The sequence below is a fragment of the Harmonia axyridis genome, chromosome 4, assembly GCF_914767665.1.
Source record: "Harmonia axyridis chromosome 4, icHarAxyr1.1, whole genome shotgun sequence".
NCBI lineage: Eukaryota > Metazoa > Arthropoda > Insecta > Coleoptera > Coccinellidae > Harmonia > Harmonia axyridis.
In genome coordinates this window covers 41,784,000-41,811,020 of record NC_059504.1, presented here as the reverse complement: position 1 = coordinate 41,811,020, position 27,021 = coordinate 41,784,000, and the positions used below count along the sequence as shown (strand labels likewise).

Sequence of the window (27,021 nt, the reverse complement as noted above, 5' to 3'; positions counted from 1 at the left end):
TGTGGATATATAGATTATGATATATTCTCCATATAATTGAAGAAAATGCATTACTTACCTTTTGGTTGCTCATCATTTGTGTCTTTTTGCTTCCTTCCATTCTTTTGGGATGTTCTTTTGGGCATTATCTCAATATCAGTTAGGCAATAGTGATAAACTGAACTGCACTGCACTAATTTTAGTGATAGATAGCAACGAAAGCCTTAACAACTTGATAACATCGTAGTTAAATCAATTTATTATGGTAATGATCCCTTGATTTATTAAATAACCATAAGTTATATCCAAAAAATGGTGCTAGTTCCTATATTTCAATTGAATCGAATGAACCACATAAATGATATCCCAAAAATTCTTGTTATTTATTTAGGTAACTTCTCATTTCCTAATCATTATTAGGGACGTCAAAATCAAATCAAAACAATAACCTCCAATAATTGCGTTTGACATCTCGAATACTTACTCTTACTTTTACTATAAGATTCGATGGTCTTATCATTATTTTGAGACTCTTGAATTTCAATCCTTTATGAAATTGATTTTCTTCAGTTTTAAGTGTATTTCTATTTCACATCAGGGAAACACTTGAATTTATCGGACTGATATCCCTCCTCAAATTAAATGATTTGATATGCGTGAAATTTGAGAAATCCATATTGAGTACAAATTTTGTCATTATTTTAGATCAAAATTTTGATGAATTATGTTAGGATTGTTAGCTACTTACCAAATGCCAATACAACTTGATTGAATAATCGAACTGTATAATATGTAAACCTATCTGAAACGGCTCCTGAATAAAACTATGATGTTCGTTACTTATAATACACGAATACGCCTTTAGTTCTTTTATAAATGTCTTAATGTTTAAATTTAACAACCAGAATATATACTAGAATCGAAAAATGTAGCTCGATATTTTTGTCCATGTTTTAAGGAATTTCAAAAATGTTATCAAGATATATAGGTACACTCACTAAAACATTTACTTGGAGTGTCATGTATTTTTATCCAACTTTATATCCCTTTTCATGAAAAGCCCGTGAAAAGCCAAATTTCCTTATTTTTAGGTTTCCTGATGAAAACATGTACTAAAATTTATATGTACCTACATATCCAAATTATTTTTTCTTCAGGGAGATAATGAACAGATTTTAATAAATATTTCACAATTACATGACTGTCTTATCGTCAAGTGAATTCTTTTCATTCAGACAAAAATAAGTAATTTTTTTGAATCCCATCAACACTCAAATCGTAATAACTAACTGTGTGATAAAAAAATTGGGCATAAAAATTTTTCTATTTCTACCTTTGATATCAAAAATCACAAATATTGTGACGAAATGGGGCAAACGCTTAAAGACAAGCGCTCAAAAAAAATGAGAAATAGGTAAAATTGTCATTCGAAAGTATTCATTTTCAGTAGGTACTTTTTTATATTCTATATTATTTCTTAAATATGTGGAGTACCTATATGTATTTACTTATCGGTATTGTTCACTGAATAAATTGAATAAAATTAGTGGCAAATATGCAACTTCGTCAGATGGGCTGCCATGATTGTCTTTCAAATGTTAATATTTCGCCATTGTATTGTTTAATCTACTTAAGAATTAAGTTTGAATTTTGGAACAATTCAAATTATATTTTATTAAACATTTAAATGATACTATTTATGGCTGAATTGATCTTACCTTGAATAATATCAATAGGTTAACGAATGACATTGAATTTTCTCTTTAATAAGTCGTGTATTTCATAACATTTTCTGGTCCTTATCCTTCGAGTTGTTGCCATCCCTTACATCCAATGGAATCATATTCATCTTTCAGAATGCACTGCAATATAAACATGAAATAGAAAAAAATATTCAAATAAATAAATATTTCTTTCTTTCGCTCTCAAAACCGCAAAACATCAAGAGATCACTCAAATCCCTTAACTGAAATCCGTCAATATTAGAAATCTTAGCTAATCATTAATCCGTAATAATTCAAAAGTAATTTTCAATTCATTTTCCATTTTCAGTTAAAACTTGGGCAAAATGTATAGTTTTTATTTTATCCATATAGAGGGTTTTTCTTTAAGAGGTTTCATTTTGAATAGCCCGCTATGTGGACCAGCTATAATTTTTGAAACTGTCATCTTTTGACATTTGACAAGTAGATAAAATTTATGCCATTACTGAAATTGGATCGACACATGCTTTAACAACGCGTTGAAATTGTTAAAATTCACTACAAAATAATGACAATGTTACAGCAAAAATAAAGCACTTTCGGGTAGTCGTGCACCTTATGGGCTATAAGACAGAATTCTTGTACTTATCGAGGACATTCAGCCAGAAATGTGCGAATTGGTCATGGAAAATGTTATGGGGCTGCATATGACCGTCATTTGGCAAATATCGTTTTCCATCCTAACCTATTACCAATAGTTCTGGAGATATAAATTTTGTAATTTTCATTCGGATATTTTTATTTTTTATTTTGTCCCCCCAGATCTGTCAACACTGCACCATCTACAGCTCACTCCAGTTCCAGACTACGTATGAACTCCATTATCTGCTGAAATGGCTTCTGAGGGGTTTTTCATCCAATAGAAAACCAAAATAATTTTGATGTGTTTTAACGATCTATAGATTGAAAAAGGATGGATAACATCAATAACAATATTGAAGGTCTGCTTCGAAAAAAGAAAAATAAGAAAAAGGGAAGAATTGTTCTTTCTATTCGACATCTTCTTAGGGGCTCTACAATAATAATTAATAAGCGTTTAAGAAAGTTTCGATGATTAGGTCACTTATTAGGATGAGTGAATTATTCCAGATGGTGAGGAATTTCGACGAATATTACGTTTTTTGTGTTTCATCGACTATGTACCAGTACCTTATTCTTTGGCATAGTAGTAGAAGCATTTTTTATGGGCTATAATCATAGCCCTTTTTCACAATTTTCATATTTTTTTTTATTTGGGGCAATTTATTACAATTTTCTATTGTGGGTTATACCTTGATACGATAAACTTGGTGGTTCAGTTTAATGCTGTACAGAAGTAGGTATATGGCTAAATTTGATATAGTATAGGTGGGTACTTAGTTCAGTTTAATGTTGTAGTAAGGTTACACGCAGTGGCAGATCCTCGCGCTTTTGTTATCCGAAGAATATGAATATTAAATTATTACGTGAGAAATATAATTATTTCAACAATGACAAAATTATTAATTAAAAGGAAAAAGAAAACTTCCTTTTAATATTTTTGTTTAAATAGTATAGGCTGGTGCCAGAATGGTCAAATAGGTTGTAACTTCGTTCAATTGTTATGTGAAAGTGAAACCATCCCTTTGTAAAAACCTTAATCCTGTTTGATATAAGTAACGTCCATTTGAAAAAATATTGACTATATCGCGTCTCTGAAACAATGGAAAACAGAAAATTTCTGATGACTCCATTAGAATCTCTATATTGGATAATGGCTACAAACCGAATTTCATGAAGTTATCTCCAAAAACAAATGAGTTATACAGTTATACAGTTTTTTCGATATATCTCGGGAACCATTGGAGATATTATGGATTTGTTTACATTTATCCCTAAATAACGCAACTTTCTTGTAATTCAAGCCACCCTGTATCTCTAACGGTTTTCGATATCCTTGTAGTGCCCCTCTAAATCGTTCTAACCCTGTATATTGTTGCTCATTAAAAATATGGAGCAATTTGGGTACATAAATACAATGGTAGCTTTGTATGTTATATTATTTCAGGTGAACTTTGTAAGCAAAGCCATGCAGTCTGAAACCAAGGGCTTACCAAACGAATCGGAAAAACAGAAAAAATGAGAAAAATAAACGAAAAAATATTAGTTTTTCCGATATATTTACACACAGGACAAGTCTTCGACTTGTGAATATATTTCAACCTAAAATTCCTTTTTTTCCTCAACTATGTTTTCCGATTCGACTTTTTTCTCACTCCGTATAGCACGCAATCTGAAGTAGGCAGGACTGATGGGATTTTATATTCGAAAAATCTTCATCACAAAATGAAAAGAATTATATTCCGAAAATAATTTCCTTCGATACCATTCCATTTGCGAGATATAACTGAAGATTACATTTTTATGGATTTTCAACAGCCTGTATCTTTTCAAGCGAGCCGAATTGGAAAAAATGGTAATGAAAGGAAGTCTTTCCTTCTACCTCAAGAATTATCGGTTAAAATATATGTACAAGTCCAAAGACTCACCCTTCATAACAAAATCTAGGTCTTTTTGCAAATTCATCAATATTTCATCTTCGGAAATAGGCAACTCTCTATGAAGGCTATACGTATTCAAACGCGAAAGAGTTGGAGATTGGCCTGCATCAATTTTCCTTCTTTTGAAGAAGTTCACTTACTCATAATAATAGAATAGAATAGAATAGAATAGAGTTTATTCAAATATTACATTGATTGTTTAAACTCTAGGAAAAACTAATAATAAATAATAAGATTTCAATTAGTTTTGAGATCATGCAACACACATCGAAAATTAAACAGGGAATATAGATAATAGAAAAATTTCACGTCATCCACTTCAAACTAATCAGCATAATATAGTAAACATATACTGACCTACCTTTATGAGTAAAATGTTAATGCAGTAAGTAATGGAATCCAAAGTTCCGACAAGGAGATTCATACTTTTAGTTGATGTTTATGGAAACTTATACCTATATTTAGATCACAAACCGAATACGTAGAGTTTTTGTTTTCATTGTGATAATATGTTCCTACCTTTAGTTAAAAATTTTCAATTAAATGTAACGAATTACAAATTATTTAACTATTTTCTCGATAACGATCGCAGATGCGTAATAAAAATTACAGGAGGCAAATAAATGCATGAATGAAATATAGAATTCAATTCATATGATGGAATCCACCAGCGGCGTTCTATAAAAAAGTTTATGGGGCAAAAAAGCTCTCGACCCCTAAAAAATATGATATAAACCCTAAAAAACTATATTCCATATTTGATCTTAATTTCTCAAAAACTGAAAGAGCTATGAAGAAAAAAATCTAAAAAAATCTTTAAACTTGAATGCGCTGAAATTCAGTTAGGACAAACGTTTATGGAAAAAAGTTTCATTTTGTGTTTTTCAATATTTCCCAATTTTTTTTTAATGAGGGTCGCCAAAATTGGGTTTCCCCCTCCAGAAAAGCTCTTAGCTACGACCCTGTGTATATCCTCATTAATCAATAGGTATATAAGTAATTCCTCCATGAAAACTTTTGAAGAAATAAGTAGATATTGTAAAACATTGGTACTCACAGATAGCATATGCACAAATAGAGGTATGACTATTGAAACTTTGAAAATACTTAATAAAATACGTTGTTGCTTTATCTCCATGTATTAGAGTGCTAGTAGATTCCGAAGAAAAATAAATAATAATTTCCAATATTTCAAATTAAATATTGTTCACCACTTTAGAATGTGACAACGCCATTAATAATAAGTAGGTATGGCTTTAATTCAGCCAATTTTGAGTCTCGCTTTTATCTATCTACATCGCAAACCTCTCTATTTAATAATGCATGGACTATCTTTCTTTTTTATCTTATGTATGATAAAGGGTGCAGGGAAGTTACTAGATTAGACATTCTCGATTCAAATCCTAGCAAAAATATAAGAATTATTTTATTCCATACTGACTACTGTTAAATTCTCGAAATTGAGTGGTGAAACCAGTTTTCGAACGATTAAAAATGGCGCTATGCTAGAAAAAGTTGCACATCTTTCTTCTGATTGGTGATTTTTTAACTTCAGCCAATCCTAATCATAGGTTTTCGATTTTTAATAAGAAATCATAATTCGTCTGAATTGCAAATGAATATACTAATTGGAATTCAATACAAATTAAGAGTCTTTAAAAAAAGCCTTTTTTTTAATAGTATAGTGTGGTAATTTTTAAATTCTAAACCTAAACAGGAAACACTTTGAATATAATGTCATTTACAAAACGAAAGCCTGCGTCATTGACTAGATTTTTACCTGTAAGTTGCCATATAAATCATAAATCAATTCTGACTGAATATTCAGCAAGATAATCTTGCCAGATACTTATATGTAGTCAAGCTTAAGTTCAGGGTTGAATAAAATTATTACCTATTTGCTTTTTTATTTTAAAGAAAAGATATAGGTAACTTTAGTATATTACATCATATTCTATTATAAAAACGTATTTTCAAGCGCTTCTAAATCTAATCAAAATTTGGAATTTTGCGCGAAGTTATAAGGAATACTGCTTTTTTAAAACAGCCTTTATTGATATCTCTTTCACAAAAATAATAACAAAATCTTAAAATCGATCCAGTTCAATAACAGCGAATTTCTGTGAAGAATTACATTCTATTGACAGTTTCACCATGAAAAGATTACGATAGATAGATACGTACGGTATCTTGGTATCTACCTACCTATTTTGAATACATAGGCGAAAACTTCAAAATATGAATAGGTAAGGATCTAATTATTTGACAGTTACACTCAAAATCTTACTTTTATCTAACGGGTGTTTTTTTTCGAGGTATATAACTTTAAGTTGGCATTACTGTTCAAGATGTCAAGTGATTTATTCTGGTTATAATGGTTCTGTGCGGAATACGTATCGCGCACTACGTCCATTTTATTTTGTTTATGCGATGAAGCGCACTTCTGGTTGAATGGCTACGTCAACAAACAAAACTGCCGCAATTGGAGTGAAGCTAATCCTCAAGTGTATGTCGAAACACCTTTACATCCAGAAAAACTGACTGTTTGGTGCGCTTTATGTGCTGGTGGAATCATTGGTCCGTATTTCTTCAAAAACAATTATGGCCAGAACGTTACAGTCAATGGTGATCGGTATAGAGCCATGATTACTAACCTTTTCATTCCTGAATTGAACAACCATGATGTCCGGGACTTGTGGTTCCAACAAGACGGCGAAACATGTCACACAGCTCGTGCCACAATCGATTTATTGAAAGACACGTTTGGTGACCGCCTAATTTCACGTTTTGGACCTGTGAATTGGCCTCCAAGATCTTCTGATTTAACACCGCTAGACTACTTTCTGTGGGGCTATGTAAAGTCATTAGGTCTATGCGGATAAGCCACAAACCCTTGACCATTTGGAAGACAACATTCGCCGTGTTATTGCCGATATACGGCCACAAATGTTGGAAAAAGTAATCGAAAATTGGACGTCCAGATAGGATTACATCCGAACCAGCCGTGGCGGTCATATGCCAGAAATCATATTTAAAATGTAATGCCACAAGATTATCTTGCGGATAAATAAAATTCTTGTCAATCGAATAATCCATCGTTGTTTTATTGCAATTTAAAGTTCTATAGCTCTAAAAAACACCCATCTTTTCAGGAAAATAGTGATGAAAAAAATAAAGAAACCTCTGACGTGAAATCAGAAACTTTTGAATGTTCGTTAATTAATACGCCAATTGAACCCTTGTAGTCAACAGAATTTTTTGTACTCGCATGGTTTCCAAGGGTGTAATTGACTCATGAATGAACGAGCGTTCAAAAGCTCCTGACCTCGATATTCCACTGTAATTATTTATGGTTCTGAAGACGTTATCAACAAAAAATTCGCATCAATCGTAAAAATCTGAACCCGGACTATTATTTCAATTGTCACGGAAATATTGGGTATTTCCGATAATCTTTTAATTTCGGCTGAGTCTTAAAATTCTTCTTCTATACCTAAATAGAAAATTTCCATTCGATCGTATCAGGAGATCAAAAATTCGAACGGCCATATTTACGGAACCCCTAGGTGCAGGATTTTGCCTATTAACAAATTTGACCGCGGCATTCGCGATGTCCAAACTTACCTACTCTGAAAATTTCAAGTCCCTTCAAGAGTTATCATGCTTACGGACAGCTGGGCATAATCCAATTTGAGGACATACAGGGTATTCCTGAATCGGAGGTAGGTACAAAGGAAAATGAGAAATTCCTTCCGAAAACAAAGTCCCATAAACATGGGCCCGCAAACACTTTGTTTTCGAGATACAGGGTGTTTCTTATAGTCCTACTTTTTTGTGATGATTATATTAGTTTATTGAATCTTTTTTAAAACCCGCTACTTATTAACGAAATGAGTACCAACACTTATAATTAATTTATTCACCACATCAGCTTTCTAACTGGATCTTTATAATAATTTGGATTTTCCTGAGGTTTACTAGAGAATTGTTTGAAAAATTTTGTTTGTTTCAAAAATTAGCATAGGTATCACATGATGAAAACTTTGAATTGGAATAACTATTCCTTATTTAAGTTAAATATCTTGGGAAGGGAATGTGCTATGAAAGAAACTTGAAAAAATCAAAGCTTAGGATTCTGTATTTCGGAAACAAAGAGTTTATTTCTTAAAATGACACGAGGAATCAGTAATTTTCTTTTGTACCTCCAATTCACAAATACATCATCCAGTAGTGGAACTTTATATCGTTTGAGACCATTTTCAACTCAAAATTCGGAAATGTTACAAAATGATAGAGCGATCTATTCAGGGACGAGCGCTCAAACAAGATTACAGCCAACTTACACGTGTTGTGTGAAAAATGACATAAGGGATAGTTCTACTTTATCCAGTTAATCTATGAGTTGTAACATCTTTTTGTTATTTTGCGTTTTTCATTCTGAGATTGAGAAAATCTATAAACAATATAAACATTCATAACAAAAGGAAGTCTATATAGGTATCTATTGTGTTTATGATGAAACACTCAAAAGTTATCGGCAGTCTAGGTAGAAGGCATAAAAAACCCCATTAAGATTAAATCTTTCTTTTTGTCACTTAATTTTTGTTTAGTGAGGGGAAAGATTTGTTAAGCTTCATGTTTATAATCGTATTTTCTGAATCATAGAATTAATTTATAGGGCTTAGAAAGTGCATTTACTTTATGTTATTAATTTTATACTATCAGAAACGATTTGAATATAGGAAGAACGCTTTTATAATTGATGTTTCGATTTAGATTCGAAACAAGCCAAACCAGTCTTGTCAGTTTATCTATGCCGAGGTCCAAAGCTCAAACAAACAAATGGAAATAACGTACGCTCACAAATAACTTTGCTATCTTTGAAAATGAAAATAGGTCAAGATTTACTGAAAAAATTGAAATGTGGCAAAAATATTGTATATCCACATCTCCATCATTCACATCTTTCATTAGGTATTAAGTCATAATTTATTTGGAAACGAAGCTTGAAGAGCTTAGAAATAAAGTCAAAAATTCGAATGAATTCGAATTGGTACTAAATTTGAATAAGTCTTTCTGAATTTATTTGATGGAATCACCAAAAATTGGACTTACCGATTTTCCACCGAAAAAAACAAAAAAAGAATACGTAAAAACTCAAAAAATATACTACGTAAGTATTACATGTGTGCAAAAAATAACGATTTTTTATTTCAACATCATTCCCAGATGAAAGACATATACAAAACTATTTTGAAGTTTCATTGAAGAAATCAAAACTTGCAATTTTGAAATTTTAAAAACTCGCGTAACCTTTTTCGTCGGGCTTACTCTTCTTACTGTAACAAAATGGGAAAATCAGTCTAGGAGTTCGCTCAAGGTACGGAATTACGGACTTACGAACTCCGATGTTATCAATGAGAATAAGATCTTTCATAAAGAAAAATTTTTCGAAAAAAAAATTATACAAAATTTAACATTGGATATCCGTACTATCTAATGTGCAAAATTGCATTGCAAAATGATGAAAAGTACGTGATACTCCGCGAATTCAAATAAAGATATATCTGCAAGATGTAGATGGCGCTAGTGAGGAGTCCGTAAAATTATCTGACAGTCCGTAAAATTATCTGACAGTCCGTAGTCCGTAACTAACCTTAAAAATTAAAATTTCAATATTTATATTTTCCGTTTCAAATATTGAAAATTTTTTTTATATGGATATTGTTAATAGAATAGAATAATTTAAAGAGGATATTCAGAATATATATGAATTCTTATTTGCTACTCATTTACCATTTGGCAAACTGATAATCAACTTGAATGTATTCCTCCTGTACTATGGTGAATTATTATTTATTGGAATTGACTTGAAAGAAAATATGGTTAATACAAAATAAAGTCCATTAAATGGACCGAATACAGAATTAGTACTGAAATTTATATACCAGATGAAAATACCTCATGCATGCTTTTTTATCTAGGAAAATTTGTATACGTTTGTTAGAGAATAGAATAAATTCAATTTTCAAATATACATACTGGCAAAACCAGGGGAAAGGACAAAAATTCAATGAAGTTTGTATTTCTTTTTATCTTGAAACTTTAGGTTGATTTTAGCAATTATATTTTTGCATTTTAGCTTGATTCCTCGAGAACATAACTGTTCAGATGTCGCCCTTAATCACTTTGTGTTTTGTTTTATATAGGAATGAACGAAAAAAAATTAAAAGTAAGCTTTTATTCAGAACACCTGTGGTTTGAATAAAATTGACAGACGAGAATGTTTATACTTAGATGTTGCCTCATCTCTTCTGAAGATTTCTTTCCTTAGTAATTGTGATATCTTAATTTTGAGATAAATTACAGCACTTCAAATGATTATATTGAAGAATAGTTGGAAAATGATAAATGAATTCAACAATATAATAAACTTTTTCATAGAATTCATGTACACTTTTGGTTCAATATATCAACTGACATTAACTGTGAGAGCTTTGCGATGATTAACTTTAATTTCTCGCCCAACTAGAATACTATATGAAGTGGTACAATTTCTTCTAAAATTAAGATAACACAAATACTAAAAAGAGGAAATGTTCAAAATTCTGAGGGTTTGCGAACATTCTCGTCTGTCAACTATTCATTCACTCCGCATGCGTTCTAATAATTGCTAAGATTGGCAAGAAAAAAATAAACTTCGTTGAGATTAGGTCCGTTCCTCTAATTTTGCCAAAGTGTATGTAATATGATAGGATGCCGTTATTATTTATTTATGGAAAAACTTTCTTCAGAGCAGATTAACCATTTAAATTAATCCAGAAAGACTCTTATGTTGAAAAGAACTGCACAAAAAATAAGTTTGAGAAATATATTTGTAGAATAAATTACACATTCTTAGCAACATCACAAACACAATTTAATTTAAAACACTGCAAAAGTGTTTCTTATTATATAAAACATAAAATCTTTCATTTACAAATTGTCAACAAACCTTGCATGTAAAGACACTTGAAACATTCACAGAACAAAATATTTCTGTTTTGATTACAAAAAAAAATCGAATGAATTTTTAAACAAAATCTACATTCATGGACTTCAAAACTATATTATAATGAAACAGAAGCATCAGTTTAGAATTTCATTGAGATAATATTGTTTCTAATATTACAATTTTATAATATATTCGACATTTTTTGGTATGTTGGAGTGAAGTTCGATGCATTGTTTGGGTTCGACATGGAAAATATAATGGAACGAATCAATCCATCTCTTGCGTTTTCACCAGAAAACCCTTGGGAAAATGAAAACAGAACTCCGTTAGAAACTGATGTGGAGGGATATGTACCAATTGGGTACACTCCAGTTTTGTTGAGAACAACACCAACTTTATAAATCTGAAAATATAATATTTTTTTATTATAAAATAAGGAAATATGACCACAGATTAAGTATATTTTATGAAAGGAATGACTATACAAAATCTATTTCCTTATCAGGTCTGTTTGAGCCAGTGGTCCAGACCAGTTTGGAATCAGACGATACAGTTGAATATTGTCATCAAGCAGATCGCTCTTTGCACAAACTATTTTATTTGATAAAAGTTGGTATGAGAATTTTCCTACCTTATTTTTTTGGATATAAATAGGTCTGTTGAAGAATATTTCAATAATTGAGCCGTATTCTACTCTACTTGTAAAGTGAGTATATGTTAGTCTGCTGCCATCGGCATCTAAAAGGTGGGCATAAAGCAACTCTGCATAGGTGTTTTGCTGCATTCTTTCATCATCTTTCCTTCCCATTTGTGCAGGAACCTTGAAGAAATACGAATAAATAACTAAAATCTAAACTAAAAAAATTGAGGTTATCTCATACTTTTTTTTCAATCTTGAGCAAACAAGCATTCAAAAAGAAGGAAACTCAGAGTTTCAAGGAAAAATTATTATAAATTAACATTTGTACAATTTTAATTTACTTTTTTGGAAAATGGATTATAGTAAATTCAAAGAGAGATAATGAAAACATTTGAAATATGCTTGGAGCAGAAAGAAAAAACCAATGAAGAAGATAATGAAAAAAATAAAAAATGAGAATAGATCGATAGCACATTCTTTTCATTCTTCACATTCAGATATAATTTTTAATGATGAGGTGTAAGAAGGAATTGTATATATAAACAAATGAGAATAGATGATCTTGTCATCAATTATAGGAACAAATATTATACATATTTGAATTTGTAGTCAATGACCTTACTTTTAGGAGGAACAAATACAGATATTCCTTAATTCAATTCATGTTGCATAGAAAAAGAGACCATAGTATATTCTTTCTCAATTTTATTTAGTTTCAAAGATGAGATCATTTTGAAATTTAGTAGGGAGATTGAAACCTCAACTCGTTCGGGAATTGATTGAATCTGCAGGTTTAAAAAAAAAAACTTTTGAAGTGGTATATTTACGGAACCCCTATTCGGATTCTCGCCATTTAAGAACCGAGGCATGGAAAATCGACCTACCCTTTAGAATTTCTATGTCTTTCCGTTCGAAAGTTATTGTATGTACAATCAGACCGATAAACAGAATCAAATTAGTGAACGGATTGATTATCAGTGAGTCAATACTCATTGTTTGAGACCATTCTAGGCTCAAAATTAAAAAATTACAGACATTGTGGCAAAGCGACTGATCAATTCAGAGACAAGCGCTCAAAAAAGGCTATCTCAAAGAGGACATCTGTGTAAGTTGGAAATGATAATTAAAGTTATTTCATGACTCTCGTGTTCTGTTCAAAAGGTGTTTTCGAAAATTCGGAGGAGTTTTAATGGATATAGAAGCATGTTTTCTGTTATTTCGATATTTGTATTATAATATCTTTCAACAATAATACAGTATGTAATATTTTATTGCTTTATGAAAAAATGAAATTGCTGAATAAGGAGCTGGAATTCTGGAAATATTTTTTCAAATTAAACACCCTAATATCACTTTTCGAAAATTAGAACCGCCCATAATTCCTCAAAATGTTGAAAGTATCCTGTACCTCAAAAATGAGAGTATATCACTTTATATACAGGGTGGCCATTTGAAAACGAAACAGACGAGATTACAGACGAAATAAAGTTTTTCGATAGAAATGCTCGGACAGGTCGATTTCTGTTTCGAGGGGGACAACTTAAGATGTAGGTTACGGACGCATAGCGCTTCAACCCTTGCTGCTACAACCCCCACCCCCAATTTTTGAATAGGGAAGATGGGGTGAGTGATACCTCAATTTAAAGGTATTTTTATACTGATTTCAGCACAGTAATTGTTTTTTCATTTTATGCTTTAGTTCTCGAAATATTCATGCGTTAGTTAGTTAGGAAGGAAGCCACAGTCATGGTTGTTTTGAAGCTCAAAATGTCGAACACTACAAGTGCCATGAAAACACCACGTCATTTTCAAATACTTAGTTGAGAATATTTCGAGAACTAATGCATAAAATGAAAAAACAATTGCTGTGCTGAAATCAGTATAAAAATACCTTTCAAATGAGGTATCACTCACCCCATCTTCCCTATTCAAAATTTGGGGGTGAGGGTTGTAGTAGCAAGGGTTGAAGCGCTATGCGTCCGTAACCTACATCTTAAGTTGTCCCCCTCGAAACAGAAATCGACCTGTCCGAGCATTTCTATCGAAAAACTTTATTTCGTCTGTTTCGTTTTCAAATGGCCACCCTGTATAATTTCCCAACTCACACACATGTCCTCTATCTTCATGTGAGCTTTGTCCCACTGGTCACCAGACACCCTGTATAGTATAAATATAATCCTAAATCAATTATTTGAAATTATATTTGGATGAATAAGCTTACTTCTATTCCATAAATACCAATGTTTTTGTCGCAACGAAACGTGAGTGCACAATCAAGAACAGTATTATTCATGCACTCAGTGATACTCAGCAGAGGCCGGGAACAGTAAAATCTTTTTGAAGATTCATTTCCACTTTCAATGTTTGAGGAAGGAAATGTGATCATTGAAGTTCTTGACGTATCCATCTCCATATTCGATGGTCCAGCCTTAAAAAAGGTTTCATTAATTTTTTTTTATCATATTCTATCTTATGAAGGAAAAACTTCGTATTTTGCCTACCATAAACAGAGTATGTCTTAAATTTAATGGTTTTCTCTTTCTAGGATAGGTTGAGGTTGAAAATCCTTCAGGCATTGGATTTGCAGCACTTGGAGAACAAATATTCATCAGTATTGAGAATTTTTCTGCTTGGGTCAATAGGTGTGAAATTGCCGGACCTTCTGCAAACTGTTGAGGTGTTAATGTCAAAAATCGAATTTTCATTAAAGCGTCCCGATAAGTCTGATGATTGCTTGAAGTTTCTGTAATATGTATATTAGAATATTAGAGTCATACATGAAAGCAAAGACTACAATATTCATTGTCATTTTAAAAAATCAACCAAGTTCAAAATTATTCTGCTTCTACTCTGCTCAGTTTTTCATTGCCGAAAAAACAACCGGATAATTGCTCAAAAGATCAGAATTTCATCATAACATTTTTCAGAATGTTTCAAAATTTTTTCTTCCTTTTACCAATTTCAATCCTTATTATTATCACACATAATTCTAGTTAATATTGTATAAACCAGCCTTAACAGTTGCCATAAATGAGTCCCCACTAAATCTATTTTTGTTTACCTGCGGTTAAATTATGTCTTGCAACATATCTCTGTAAAGCAGAAAATAATTCTAATTCAGATTTAATATTTAGCTCTTCTTGCTCAAATATGGTGATAATTGTATTCAGTTCAGCCTCTTCAAAACTACTTTCTGATAATACTTCTTGAGTTTGGTTGCAAATAATCTGCAATAATCCATAAATTAAATTCAACAGCTGCTATTTTACAAGTGTACACTCACATTCAAACATTTTTCCATGAGAATTGGTTCCTCAAAAAGTTTTGCGAATTCGTGAGCTCTACAAGCATTTTTGGGGTATAAATCAGACCATAAATATTTTGTGCATTCTTCAACTAAGTGAGGCAACATATATTTCTTCGCCCCATAACAAAGCTCACATGCTTGGTCAAAGGATGTGAGGTTGATAGTGTCTGTGTATATGTACCTAAATAACAGAAAACACGTTATTAAAAATTGATTAATGTCGTATACTTTATTTCTCTATAAAGTGAACTAGTTTGATATGGAAAACATTAATAAAAGCATATACCAATATAATAGCATAATTTTCTCAATAAATGGGCAGGGTAATAAACTATTTCTGAATGTCCATATACTTGGAAAATAATTTTTGGGAGAGTATTTTGAAGTATTATCATAAAGGAGAGGGAAAATAATTTCTGTTGTTTGAACACATGAAATTATATTGCTTACTCCAAGAGTGCTCGAAACGCATCTGGTTGCACATCAAGAATTGCAATAGGATCTTTCTCCGCCATGCCACCATAAAACATAGCTTCAAAAACTGGACTTGACATAGCTAAGAATAATTTATGCCCCTCTAAAACTTGCTGGTTGGGCTCCGTGCCTACAATAAACCTACAATCACTCCACATTCCTGTATCCAGAAGATGTTGGCCCCTTTCTTTGATTTGTCTTTTAGTAGTTTGCCAGTCACAGGCAGGAGGAGGAGGAACACTCATCTTGATATTTTTTAAATTGTAATTAATGCTTCTTGTGTAAACTTCAACGATTACGAAAAACTAACTAACGACTTCCCTGTACTATTATATCGACATAATTGATTCAGCTCAACTCTGGTACATTAGTTGACAGAAATATATAGTCTTTAAATTCTTAAAAGAAAAGTTTATTTTTATAATACACAAAACCTCCAATATTTATTATTCAACCATAAAAACAATACATTGTCAAAATAGTCAAAGTACATAGAATAATATCCAAGGTCAAATAATTTCTTCTTCTTTTGTTGGTTATTCGTTCCGGATTCTGGCTAACATCATTTACCGTGTGAAACTGGAACTTTTCATTTCACGCCATTTTCCAATTTTCTCTTATAGATTGAAAACAGTTGAATTCAAAAGATTGCGGTTTTTTACCAAATTAATTCCCTCAAAAATCGAGCCCGAAAATGTGCTATTCATTCTTTTCAGCTTCAGGGGTTTCTGAGATCCCCAGATTCCCTCAATAGACAACGAATTTGGGACACCCGATACATAACAAATAGTTGAAGAGTCTGGTCAGTGATTATTTAGCTTCAATGGGAAGTAGCTTCAACAAAGTTGTGAGCCCAATTTCGGCTCAAAATTCACAGACATTTCATTTGAGCAAAGAATGTTTTCATAAGCTGAATGATTTTCCTCTATTATCCTGGAACAAGTGCGCAATAAAAAGAATATAATATTATTAGGTATATATTTAATTGCAGTATTTCTTGATACATGTTTTAGATAATTCTTATAAATATTTGGATTATTTTAAATACGGAAATCTAATTAAAGATATTGAAAAAAAAATCCTTCTCAGGCCATCTGCTCATATTTGTGTTTATTCAATAAACGAGCAAGGCAGTATGACAAAATCAATCCCATTAGTGGAAACAAAGCTACAATCGTGGCTATTATAGCTATAGATCTGATGTTGGCGTTCAAGAATATTTCAACCCTTTCATAACATCCCTGAAACAATATAAACTTTTAATGTTTAATTCAAAAAATTTAATAATATTTGGATTCTACAAAATAATTTGAAATTTTATTTATATACATAAATAACAATTGTTTGGTTACACAGAATCATAATCAATTCTTCAAGTCTTATTCTCATGTTTTACGATCATTCTCAAAAAGGCTCTCCTCTCTCCTCTTATCCTACCTACATAGTATCATACATCATTTTGAAGGAAAAAAATAACGAATTCAACGAAGTAATGATATACAGGGTGTTCCATTAAAAAAAGAGGTTTGTGTTGAATCTTCAAATCCATACCCCAAAAAAAAAGTTGAGTACGCCACTGGATTCTACGCAGAATTCTGATTCAGACGTAGTTTTTAGCTCAGCATTATTTCTAATAACTTCGGAGATACCTAAAGGAGGGGTCCGAAAAGTAACAATTTCCAAAATCGCCCTGTTCTCTTGAACTGAAACAGTTATGCAAAATCTGATTAGACCAACTTGAGTTTCACAAAAAAAGTAGGAGAGAAACGTGAAAACCGCAAGGCTCTATCTTAAATAACAAGCGAGAAACCTGACTGTCTCACCTAAAATGGGATGCACTGTATATTGAAGACCACGAGAACATAAACGAAGAGTAGGAAGACCACCAAAACGCTGGTTAGATGACATTAAATCAAAGGTCGGGCGATGTTGGCACCAGTAGGCTCAAGATAAAGGAAATTGGAGAATTTAAGGGGAGGCCTATGTCCAGGAGTGGATGCAGACAGGCTGTTTTGAAGAAGAGAAGAAGAAGAAGAAGAAGGATATCAGTTTATTAGTCGCTATTACGAGGCTTTCAGCTCTTCTGTATCCCATTTCTTCCTTTTGCCATGATAATTATTTATTATTATTTATGTAGGATCCAGTTATTGTTCCCTGTAAATAATTGCGATGGTCAACCGGATGCTTGGAGACCTATTAGTTTCTTCTAGTGTCGAGGGCATGACAGTTTCAATGAATTTACAGGGAACGAATTGTTATTGTACATATAATGTAAAAAGGATGTGTTATTCTTCTAGGTGTCGAAGATATGTCATGGAGTTGTAAACCTTGAAGAGATTTACTGTGGGGTTGGGAAAGTTCGAAGACAACACGGTTGTACCAGATGTGTAACATCTGTGTATCAGGTTCTAGTCCTTCGAGAATATTCAATTTCCAGGAATCCACGAAGATCTTTGTGGGTGGTACGGCAAAATTCTTATTGGACTAGGGGATGTTACTTTCCCTAAGGGTGTGGTCAAGCCGAAAGAAGGGAGGTCGATATTCGAGACAGGGTAAGTTCCAATCGGCAGAGAGCCGAAGACGGGTAAAGTTCAAGTTAAGTCGAAGACGAGTCAAGTTCGGTCGGTCAACTTAAGACGTAAGACGAAAAGACGGTTCGCGGACTAGATTAAGACGAGTCGCGAACGAGTTAGAAACGAGACGACCGAAAACTTGAAGTACGACGAAGACGTGATAAACGAAGACGTTTCGAGTAATCAACAAACGAGTTGAAGACGAAATTCAGTACCGTAGTGAGAAACTTGTAATTAAGACGTAATTAGGATCTTCTCAATACTGAGTTTATACTGTATAAGTGTGGCTTTGTAAATAGATGTAAATAATTCAAAATAGTTTAATTATTACAAATTCAACAAAGTCACGGAGAAAAAGACGAAAGGCCAGGTAATCAAATCATACCTCTAGACGATCGATTAACCAAGCCTACATTTATATATATTTTTTTTATTATTTTATTTTCGTCGTCTTCTTATAAATGAGTTAATAATGTTGGCTAATGACTATGAGGATGTTTTCCTCGCCAATCAATCAAATAGAAGAAAAAATCAAACGGAAATACCTAGTGATTGAAAGTAACAAAACTTCCTTTTCGAAAATATTAATTTGATAAGAAATTAAGTCAACCGGTACGGTACCTACTGAGTTGACGAAACAATACTGTTAAATAAACATTCTTGGAAATAAAGTGTTTTACTTTTAACCATAATTAGATTAATTTGCATCAAGAAATGACCGAAACAATAACAAATTCGGAAATCTACCATATACGATCTACCGTATTTCAGTAAGTACTATTTCTAAAACATTCCCAACTTATTAATATACCTACTAGACTCAGATGAAACATTACCTTTTCAAAAATTTGAGTTTCATCATCAGTATTACAATTTTCTTCGATACAACATGACTCTGGAATTATCGGAGGATTCACGTTTAACCAATCACTTGCATTATGATTTCCACAACAGTGCAACTGAAAAAAAAGGTTAAATTACTTTCAAGTTTCAAGATAGGAAAATTTATTTCAACTTTTATAGTTGGGGTAATTTTAAAAAAGTGATCAAGTGTATATTTATTGGAAGCTTACCGTATGCTGTATATAGTCAAAGTCCGAAGCGATATGTGAATTTTTGTTGTGATAATTGTTCATTACATTAGTTATCCCTTCATCGAAACCTTCCATGAGCTTCATGCGGTAAATATAAATTGAAACACAACAGCCCAATTCGAGAATGAAAACAATGGTTAGGATCCCACTATACTAAAAGGGAAATAAAGAATTATTAAGATATATCTACCATCAATTAGTACCTACAGATCTCTACAAAACGATTCAAAACTAGTTTGAAATTAAACTTATCATATTTGTTCATCAGTTTATTTATACTTATGTTATGTTTCATTCGTGAAGGACCTACTTTCATCCGAATGTGAATTGATTTTTTTTTGCGAATACGATTTTGTTTTAAAAATTTAAATTGAAATTTATTTCTTCCTACTTATTTTCTCCTTTGCTATTTGTTTTTCGCTTAATTCATCACCGGCAAAAAACTCGGGTACCTAAAAGTTCATTGTCCAAGAACTTTTGTAATTTTTATCGATATCAATTGCGTCTACGCCAAATTGAAGATAAATTTTTTGGTATTAAAACAAACTCCAGAAAATTTTTCCCAAAATGTTGATAGTTTATTTATATAGGGTGTTTCAAATTAAGTCGGCACCATTGCTAACTCCGTTATTATTGATGCTACGATGTCGGTTAAATGGGCAAACTAGTAGCATTTTTAGTGGTCTTCTCGATGCCGAAAACAAAAAAAAAATTGACAGTCGCGTTGTCAAAATCTTTCATAAAATGATATTTTTTTCAATGGAACACCCTATATTTTTTCATGCATTTCGATTCGTTATAACATTCTCAACAACAAAGCTCATATCACATTTCTTCCCGAAGTGGAAAATGAGCGACTTATTTTGAAATATTTATTTCTTTCACTAGTACAAAAAATGTATTTGTTTTGGCGAATAAACCTCATGATTCTCCAAACAACCATTTTTTGTACTTATGCGAATGACAATAGTTTGTTAATAATAAGACAGTAAAAAGAAAAAAGTGCGCTGGGTTGTGAACTTGTGAAACCCGTGATCATCATGTAGCACCACTCAATTGATATTAATAGATATTAATAGACAAAACGATAATTTCAATCTTAAAGCCATTCCGCTAGCCGCATTCATTTTGTGAATGAATAGTGTTAATATGATTATAGAAGGGCCCAAATATGTGTTCAACAAGAAGGCAGTGTTTTTGACGATTTACTCGATATTTTATAGTGCTTTATCGAATCAGTTTGTTATAAATGTTTCCTATTGATACGACTATCTTATTTTCACCTTTACGAAAAAAAGTCAAATGAGCTTTGTTGTTGAGAATGTTATTACGGATCAAAATGCATGAAAAATATAGGGTGTTCCATTGAAAAAATATCATTTTATGAAATATTATGACAACGCGACTGTCAATTTTTTTTTTGTTTTCGGCATCGAGAAGACCACTAAAAATGCTACTAGTTTGCCCATTTAACCGACATCAATAATAACGGAGTTAGCAATGGTGCCGACTTAATTTGAAACACCCTTTATAGGGTGAAAAAAAAATCTATTTGTATTACAATTTCTTAACACCCTGTGGAACAGTTCGGGAAATTTGACTATCCTTTTCGCCATCTTTCAGTTTTTATATAGCCTTCTTTCAGTTTCTTCAGTTTTCGCCTTGATATCTTGATTTCTTTTGTAGAGACACGTATTCAAATAAAAGCCTGGAATTTCATTATGACGCCAAGCTTTATTAAGGAACAGGTCGGTATATCAAGAGCAGCACGTACCGAATTATTATTTATTGAAAATGGAGCTCTAAATGCTCAACGTTACATACAAGACGTTTTTAGGAAGCTGTAGTTCCCTATGCTTCATTTGTTGGAGATGACTTCATTTTAATGCATTACAATGCAAGACAGCATTTAGCCAATATTCTTAACTAGTTGATATTCAACAATTAGAATGGCCTGCATATAGCCCGGATCTGAATCCGATTGAACATCTCTGGGATGAAATTCAAAGTAACATTCGACCTCGTCCTATATCTACTACCCGAAACACTTGACGACCTGCGTTTTGCGTTGGAATCTGAATATGACGCAATTCCTCAAGATCGCATATTATTCGTCTTATCAATTCGATGTCTCGGCGATTGCGTGCAGTTATTTCCACTAGAGGTGGGCATACGAAATATTGAAAATGCCAATTATGTTTTCCTTTTTATATCCAATTTCTGTTAAAACATTACCAATTAATTTTTTTCCCTAAAACAATTCCAATCTTTTATTTGAATACTTATATCTTAAAAAAAATATAGATATCAAGATGAAATAAACCTGAAAGACGGTGAAAAGGATAGTCTTTGTAATAAACTGAGCGTAAACTATACAAATTTGAATTGTTCCACAGGACGTTAAGAAATTGGACTAGAAATAAATGTTTTTTTCACCCTGTATAAATAAGCTATCAACATTTCTGGACAGCTTTTTCTGGAGTTTGTTTTGATATCAAAGAATTCATCTTCAATTTGGCGTAGAAACAATTGAAATCGATGAAAAATTACTAAAGTTCTTGGACAACGAACTTCAAACAAATTTTAGGTGGCCGAGTTTTTTTACCGGTGAGTGTATTTATTTCAGATAATGAGCTGTTTTGATTAATATTCTTAATTTTCATCATATATCTATTGGATTTTACCCAATGAAAAAGTTTTATCTTAATACTTGGCTTTCACAAATTTTTCAATCTAACTAAAAATCTAATTATTTTCTAATAATAAACTGAAAATTGAATTTGCAACGCTTTTACAACAACTTTGGAACTGGACTTATTATTTGTTCATCGGCGTTTTTGGATCTTCTGATTAATGTTTCATTTATTTATCCACTAATAATAAATTTCATGCAAACATTTTTTGTTTACTTCGAAATAATTTTTTTTAACTTTTAAAAACTTTTTTGTTGCTATTTCTTCTCTATCATTTGATGTTCTTTTATTGTTGCTTTTGTTTTATAGGTCAAGCATTGCCGAGCAGTAGAAAAACAAAATTTGGTAAACAATATAATCATAGTAGGTACTTCTAGTTTCTTCGGATATCATTGATTTTCTAACATGACGTATATAAATAAAGAAATTGGAGGGAAACTTACAATATACAGGAGAACTGGATGTCCCTTTAAAGTACAACAGCAGGCAAACGAACCAATAAGGAAAATAGTGCCACCAATTGCAATCAAAACATAAGGAATAACATTAGAGTATTGAGTACTTAATTCTGTATATTTGTGAAGATCAACTTCCATCCATATACCAACTATCAGAATGATGATCCCAGATAGCTGAAAATTAGTACAATATTGAATGTAAATCGTTAAATCATAGCATTCCTAGAATACGGAATTTCTCTCAAGTGAATGAATTTAGAGCTAGAGCAATCCACACAATATGTGATCTGCTTTGAGTCATGCCTATTTACTAAAGAGTAAGAATTTTATATGTACTTTGTAGGTATTTTTAATTCGTCAAAGAAAAGTTACGGTTTTGTATAATAATCATCAAGAAACAATTTTTCACTACAATTTCTCTTACCCAAAACACAAAGTTGAACACCATAAGGAAGCTCTTCATGCAAGCCAAAGCTGCAATGGTCTCGTAACGAAGTATCATAGTGAGCTTAGAATAATGCCTTCAAAAATCCAGAAAAATTAAAATTGAAAAAAGTTGATTTTACCATATGTTGGAAATATAACTTACCAACTATGATAGAAATTTATATATGAAGAGTTGAGTTTTTATTTTGGCGGTATCACTATGTTTCTTAATGTTTCGATCACTTGATTATCCATATAACACTAGATTTTAAGGATTCCCATATTTGCACAACCAACTGTTGATATTTGAAATGCTGGACTGTTTTGCACATAGGTAATATTCGATTGAAGCAGTGGCGTCTCTTCGTTGGATTAACTCTTGGATCAATTGATTTGATTCGTTTTTTCTCCACAGTTTCTTGTCAAATCGATTATGTATTTTAATAAGTGTGATTCTCAATATCCAAATATGACAAACAATCAATATAAAAATATGTCCGAAATCATTTGGCGAAATCATCATTATACTATTTCGACTTTTTTTATGAATCGACTATATTATAGTCTAAGTAGGTATATGAATTGTAAAAACCTTAATATTGATTTATACTCTACTCTCTGTATATACTTGGTGTTGTAATAGTCTGAGAACAACTTGTGAATTATTATAATATTATTACAGATTACAACACAAGGTGAGTCCCAAACCCCAGGTGTATATTATACACGTAAAAATAATTTTAAAAACCCATATGTTCTTATATTGTTCGCTCCTAGATTGTTCTGTCGGATTCCGCAGTTTATAAAAGATGTAAGGAACTATTCTTCGTTCAAGAAAAAGCTGAGGGCTTGGCTTCTTGATGTAAATAGAGCTGAAATCATGCAACTTATGAATACGCTAAATTGAATCCCTACGTCGTTGTTTGATTGGTCCATTTCCATTTATTCATTGGTAAAGATAATTTTTTTTTCTTTTTTACAGAACTTAATGTTTGCGATCTTTCTTTTCTGGAATGGTTGATGGAATCGATAGATACTCCCATAACAAGTCTTACTTCATGGGTATCATCGGTTTATTCCTATTACATGAGAGTAAACTGAATTACTTTTGATTTGTATTCATTTTACTGGGAATAATCATTTATTATTGTTATAATTAATGATTCTCACTTCTTTTCAAAATATTGCGTAAACAAAAACCATATTTGCATATTCTCATAGCGTATTCGACTGATTGCACCAGTTCGAATTAATTCGAGCTAAATATGTCATTTAGCTCTACAAAAATTCGAATCTATTCGCACTGGTGCTGCCAGTCGAATACGCTATAAAATTGAATAGATGTGTGGCATTTTATAAGACTTCAATTGAACAAACTCTAAAATGAACGCGTCAAACACACTGACAATAACACATATCAGACAACAAAACGGAACAAACAATGGGTACCTACAGCATTTGTGATAAGAAGCGGTAAACTTTTTAAAACATTTTAATTACGCTATAATTTGAAAACAAATGAAATATCTTCATTTATTAAAGTTTATTTGCTTGTCAGTCTCTAAGCTTAGAGCTTAGGTACCTTTACTTTACAGTTTCTAAATTGCTCATAATGTTGAGACAATAAAAGTCGTTTGAAGGGATTGCCAAAAATATTTTGGTCCAACTGTTCTCTATATTCATGCAGAGTTTGAGCGTAATTTCTCATTCAGACTGATATTGCCTTTCGTACTTTTGCGTATTTTTCTTCTTTCGGAACCTCTAGTTGAAGGCGCCACTGATGAAGTAATTGTATCTGCGCGCTGAATTGGATGTATGTAACAATTCTATTGATCGTGGTTATCTACAACATAATACGCTATGTACAAAGCTATTTTTGTAACGAAACGAAAATTAATTTTCTCACGACAACATTACATATTCGGTTACATTTCATTTGTAATATCCTTTTCTTTGTGCCTTGCAGTGCTGTTTGTCGTATTCGCTCCATAATTAATGAGAGCTTTCAGAGAAGGAATTCAAGATATTTTTTGGTCCTCATAATTTTTTTTTTTTAATATGTGGGATACCAGCTGAAGCACGAACATGGACCTTATTCTCGGCAAGTTGTCCTTTGGGATTCATAGCTTGGCTTGGTTTTCAAGCTACTTGGCTTGAGCTTGACTTCATTTCAAGTCAAGCTTAAGTCAAGTAGTAGTTTTTCAATCTTAAGTCCAGTCAAGTATTTATTTATCAAGTACTTGAATCATACAAAGGTACTTGATTTTTAGCATTTTGATTGTATAGTGTCACATCAATAAAAAAATGATGAAATGAGAAAGAACCTTGCAAAAAACACTCTCATTTATTGAACTTATTGAACTTTTTGTATGAAAGAACCGAAAATATCAACTTTTTTGAAATAGAAACATAAATTAAATCACTATAAATCATAACAAAATGAAAAATAATGAAAAAATGAAGTTTCTTAATATTGAGAAACCTTCAGGCTTTGTTTGAATTCCATCCAGGATCTAAGACACTTGAGGCATCTTATATATTTGTCACCTAAACTACTGCGGGTTTTTGTAACTGTAACAGCAGCTCTGGAAAATTGTCTTTCAAGAGGAGCTTAAGATCTGGCGTTGGTGAAAAATCCTTGGCCATTTCGTCCAAATTTTGAAAGATATTTCGGAAACCACTTAAATCTACCAATAGATTTCATAGAAATGTGAGAAAACTACTAATAAAGTCTCTCTGCCGAATGTTTCAGTCTCTCGGCGCTCGAAAATCCCCTTATTTAGTCTAAGAGCGCACGAGATTGCAGAAATATATGCCGTGCGACGCGTGCATATCAAGCTCAAGTAATATCAAGTAGCTTGATATCAAGTCAAGCAATATCTAAAACAAGTCAAGCTCAAGTATGTAATTATTAACGAGCTTGATTTTCAAGTCAAGTTGTTGGTTGAAATGTCAAGCTACTTGGCTTGATGAATCCCTAATTGTATCAAGTTTACCAAAAGTACCTTTTTGGTGTAAAATTATGTTTGAGTTCATTCGAAATTTTGATCATTAAATCTAACCAAAAGTTATGTTCAATACTACTTGGTATGAACCATAGCGCCTTCTAAAAGAGTCAGATATGAAAACAAATCCATGGGATGTATGATCTTCCAAAACATATTCGTATAAAATTTTATTACAATGTAATTTTTTTTTTCTTCAACGCCCTTCATCTTGAATACGAATGGCGTTACGAACATTTTTTACTAAGCAAACCCCAATTATTTTCTCCTATCCTAGAGACGGGGTCACTTTTTTTCCCGAAACACCCTGTATACATATCCTTTGATTTCTAAGAAATTATAATTTCTGTTATTGTTTGAACATATTCAATTATTTCAGCTGAAGCTTTTTGAAATTCCAGATCAAATTTGCTTGATGCATTCATTTTTGTTTGTTTCAATGTTAAATATTGAATAATGTAATTCAAAAATTACATTATAACGTTTTGAAAACTGAAAAATATATGACAATCAATTCGGAGTATAGATAGATTTTATTCTCTATGTTATCGAAATAATTTCCTAAGCAAGCGATGAAATGAAATTCAGTTAAAATGTTAACGAAACCATTTATATTATTATCAAATGATAATAACATATTAATATGTGATCAAATTCGAAATGAAAAAAGCTATATTCTATAGCAGTCGTGGAGAAACTCATTTTCGTAATTAGCGAATTCTATAGATATATACTTAGAAATAAAGAATTCTTCTAACTTCTAATCAATCCATAAAATGCCGACCAAATAAAATTCGAGCGTAGTTGTAGATTAACTACTCCTACGTACCAACGTAGGTAGGTATGAATTATTAGTAAGTATTAAAAGCATATCTTTGAAAAGCTCATTATTTCTGAAACTAGCAATCAGAGTGAGTTATTTGAATTTTATTATAACATTTATAACTTCCACAAAATGAATTATGAAGAAAATTGTTTTTAAATCTATTTAACGTGAAAAAAAATAAAGTGTTTGATCTGGATACCAAGAAATGCTTGGCATAGTTAGTATCTGATTGAGCCTTTCTTCACATTTTTTGATATTTCATTACTTTTT

The 27,021-nt window shown here is 31.8% G+C and overlaps 3 protein-coding genes across 5 annotated transcripts in view; all 3 read right to left on the bottom strand.

The window, feature by feature from the left end:
* LOC123677546 overlaps positions 1–9,600 on the bottom strand; it is a 102,876-nt gene extending 93,276 nt beyond the window's left edge. For 2 of the 3 annotated variants that reach the window (XM_045614121.1, XM_045614122.1), the window contains exon 1: positions 59–427. In XM_045614121.1, coding sequence (XP_045470077.1) covers positions 59–125 — 67 coding nt within the window. In that variant the 5' untranslated portion in view covers positions 126–427. Of the gene's footprint in view, positions 1–58; positions 428–1,697; positions 1,842–9,376 lie in introns of those variants that run through there. The other variant, XM_045614125.1, reaches the window with a different exon arrangement.
* Positions 9,601–11,118: 1,518 nt separating this feature from the next.
* LOC123678116 (BTB/POZ domain-containing protein 6-B-like) lies at positions 11,119–16,138 on the bottom strand. Its single transcript, XM_045614927.1, has 7 exons — positions 15,653–16,138; positions 15,179–15,383; positions 14,957–15,122; positions 14,397–14,638; positions 14,117–14,323; positions 11,887–12,075; positions 11,119–11,658 (listed from the first exon to the last, which is right to left on the bottom strand). Exons 1-7 carry the CDS (start codon positions 15,919–15,921, stop codon positions 11,437–11,439), a joined length of 1,500 nt encoding a protein of 499 aa, XP_045470883.1. The 5' UTR covers positions 15,922–16,138; the 3' UTR covers positions 11,119–11,436.
* A 508-nt stretch (positions 16,139–16,646) lies between these two features.
* LOC123678117 (tetraspanin-6-like) lies at positions 16,647–23,255 on the bottom strand. The gene is made up of 5 exons (XM_045614928.1): positions 22,919–23,255; positions 22,480–22,668; positions 19,323–19,496; positions 19,086–19,208; positions 16,647–16,917 (listed from the first exon to the last, which is right to left on the bottom strand). Exons 1-5 carry the CDS (start codon positions 22,994–22,996, stop codon positions 16,762–16,764), a joined length of 720 nt encoding a protein of 239 aa, XP_045470884.1. The 5' UTR covers positions 22,997–23,255; the 3' UTR covers positions 16,647–16,761.
* Between the last annotated feature and the right edge of the window lie 3,766 nt (positions 23,256–27,021).

What these genes read in the sequence shown, in the direction of transcription:
- LOC123678116 (XM_045614927.1), bottom strand. Translation starts at nt 15,921, where the DNA reads ATGAGTGTTCCTCCTCCTCCTGCCTGTGACTGGCAAACTACTAAAAGA. An exon ending in GCGTTTCGAGCACTCTTGGA is followed by an intron (nt 15,384 to 15,652) that starts GTAAGCAATATA and finishes TCTGTTATTTAG; the next exon opens with GTACATATACACAGACACTA. An exon ending in TTTATATCCAAAAAAATAAG is followed by an intron (nt 11,659 to 11,886) that starts GTAGGAAAATTC and finishes TTATATTTTCAG; the next exon opens with ATTTATAAAGTTGGTGTTGT.
- LOC123678117 (XM_045614928.1), bottom strand. Translation starts at nt 22,996, where the DNA reads ATGATACTTCGTTACGAGACCATTGCAGCTTTGGCTTGCATGAAGAGC. An exon ending in TGTTCAACTTTGTGTTTTGG is followed by an intron (nt 22,669 to 22,918) that starts GTAAGAGAAATT and finishes ACTAATTTTCAG; the next exon opens with CTATCTGGGATCATCATTCT. An exon ending in ATCCAGTTCTCCTGTATATT is followed by an intron (nt 19,497 to 22,479) that starts GTAAGTTTCCCT and finishes TTTCCCTTTTAG; the next exon opens with TATAGTGGGATCCTAACCAT.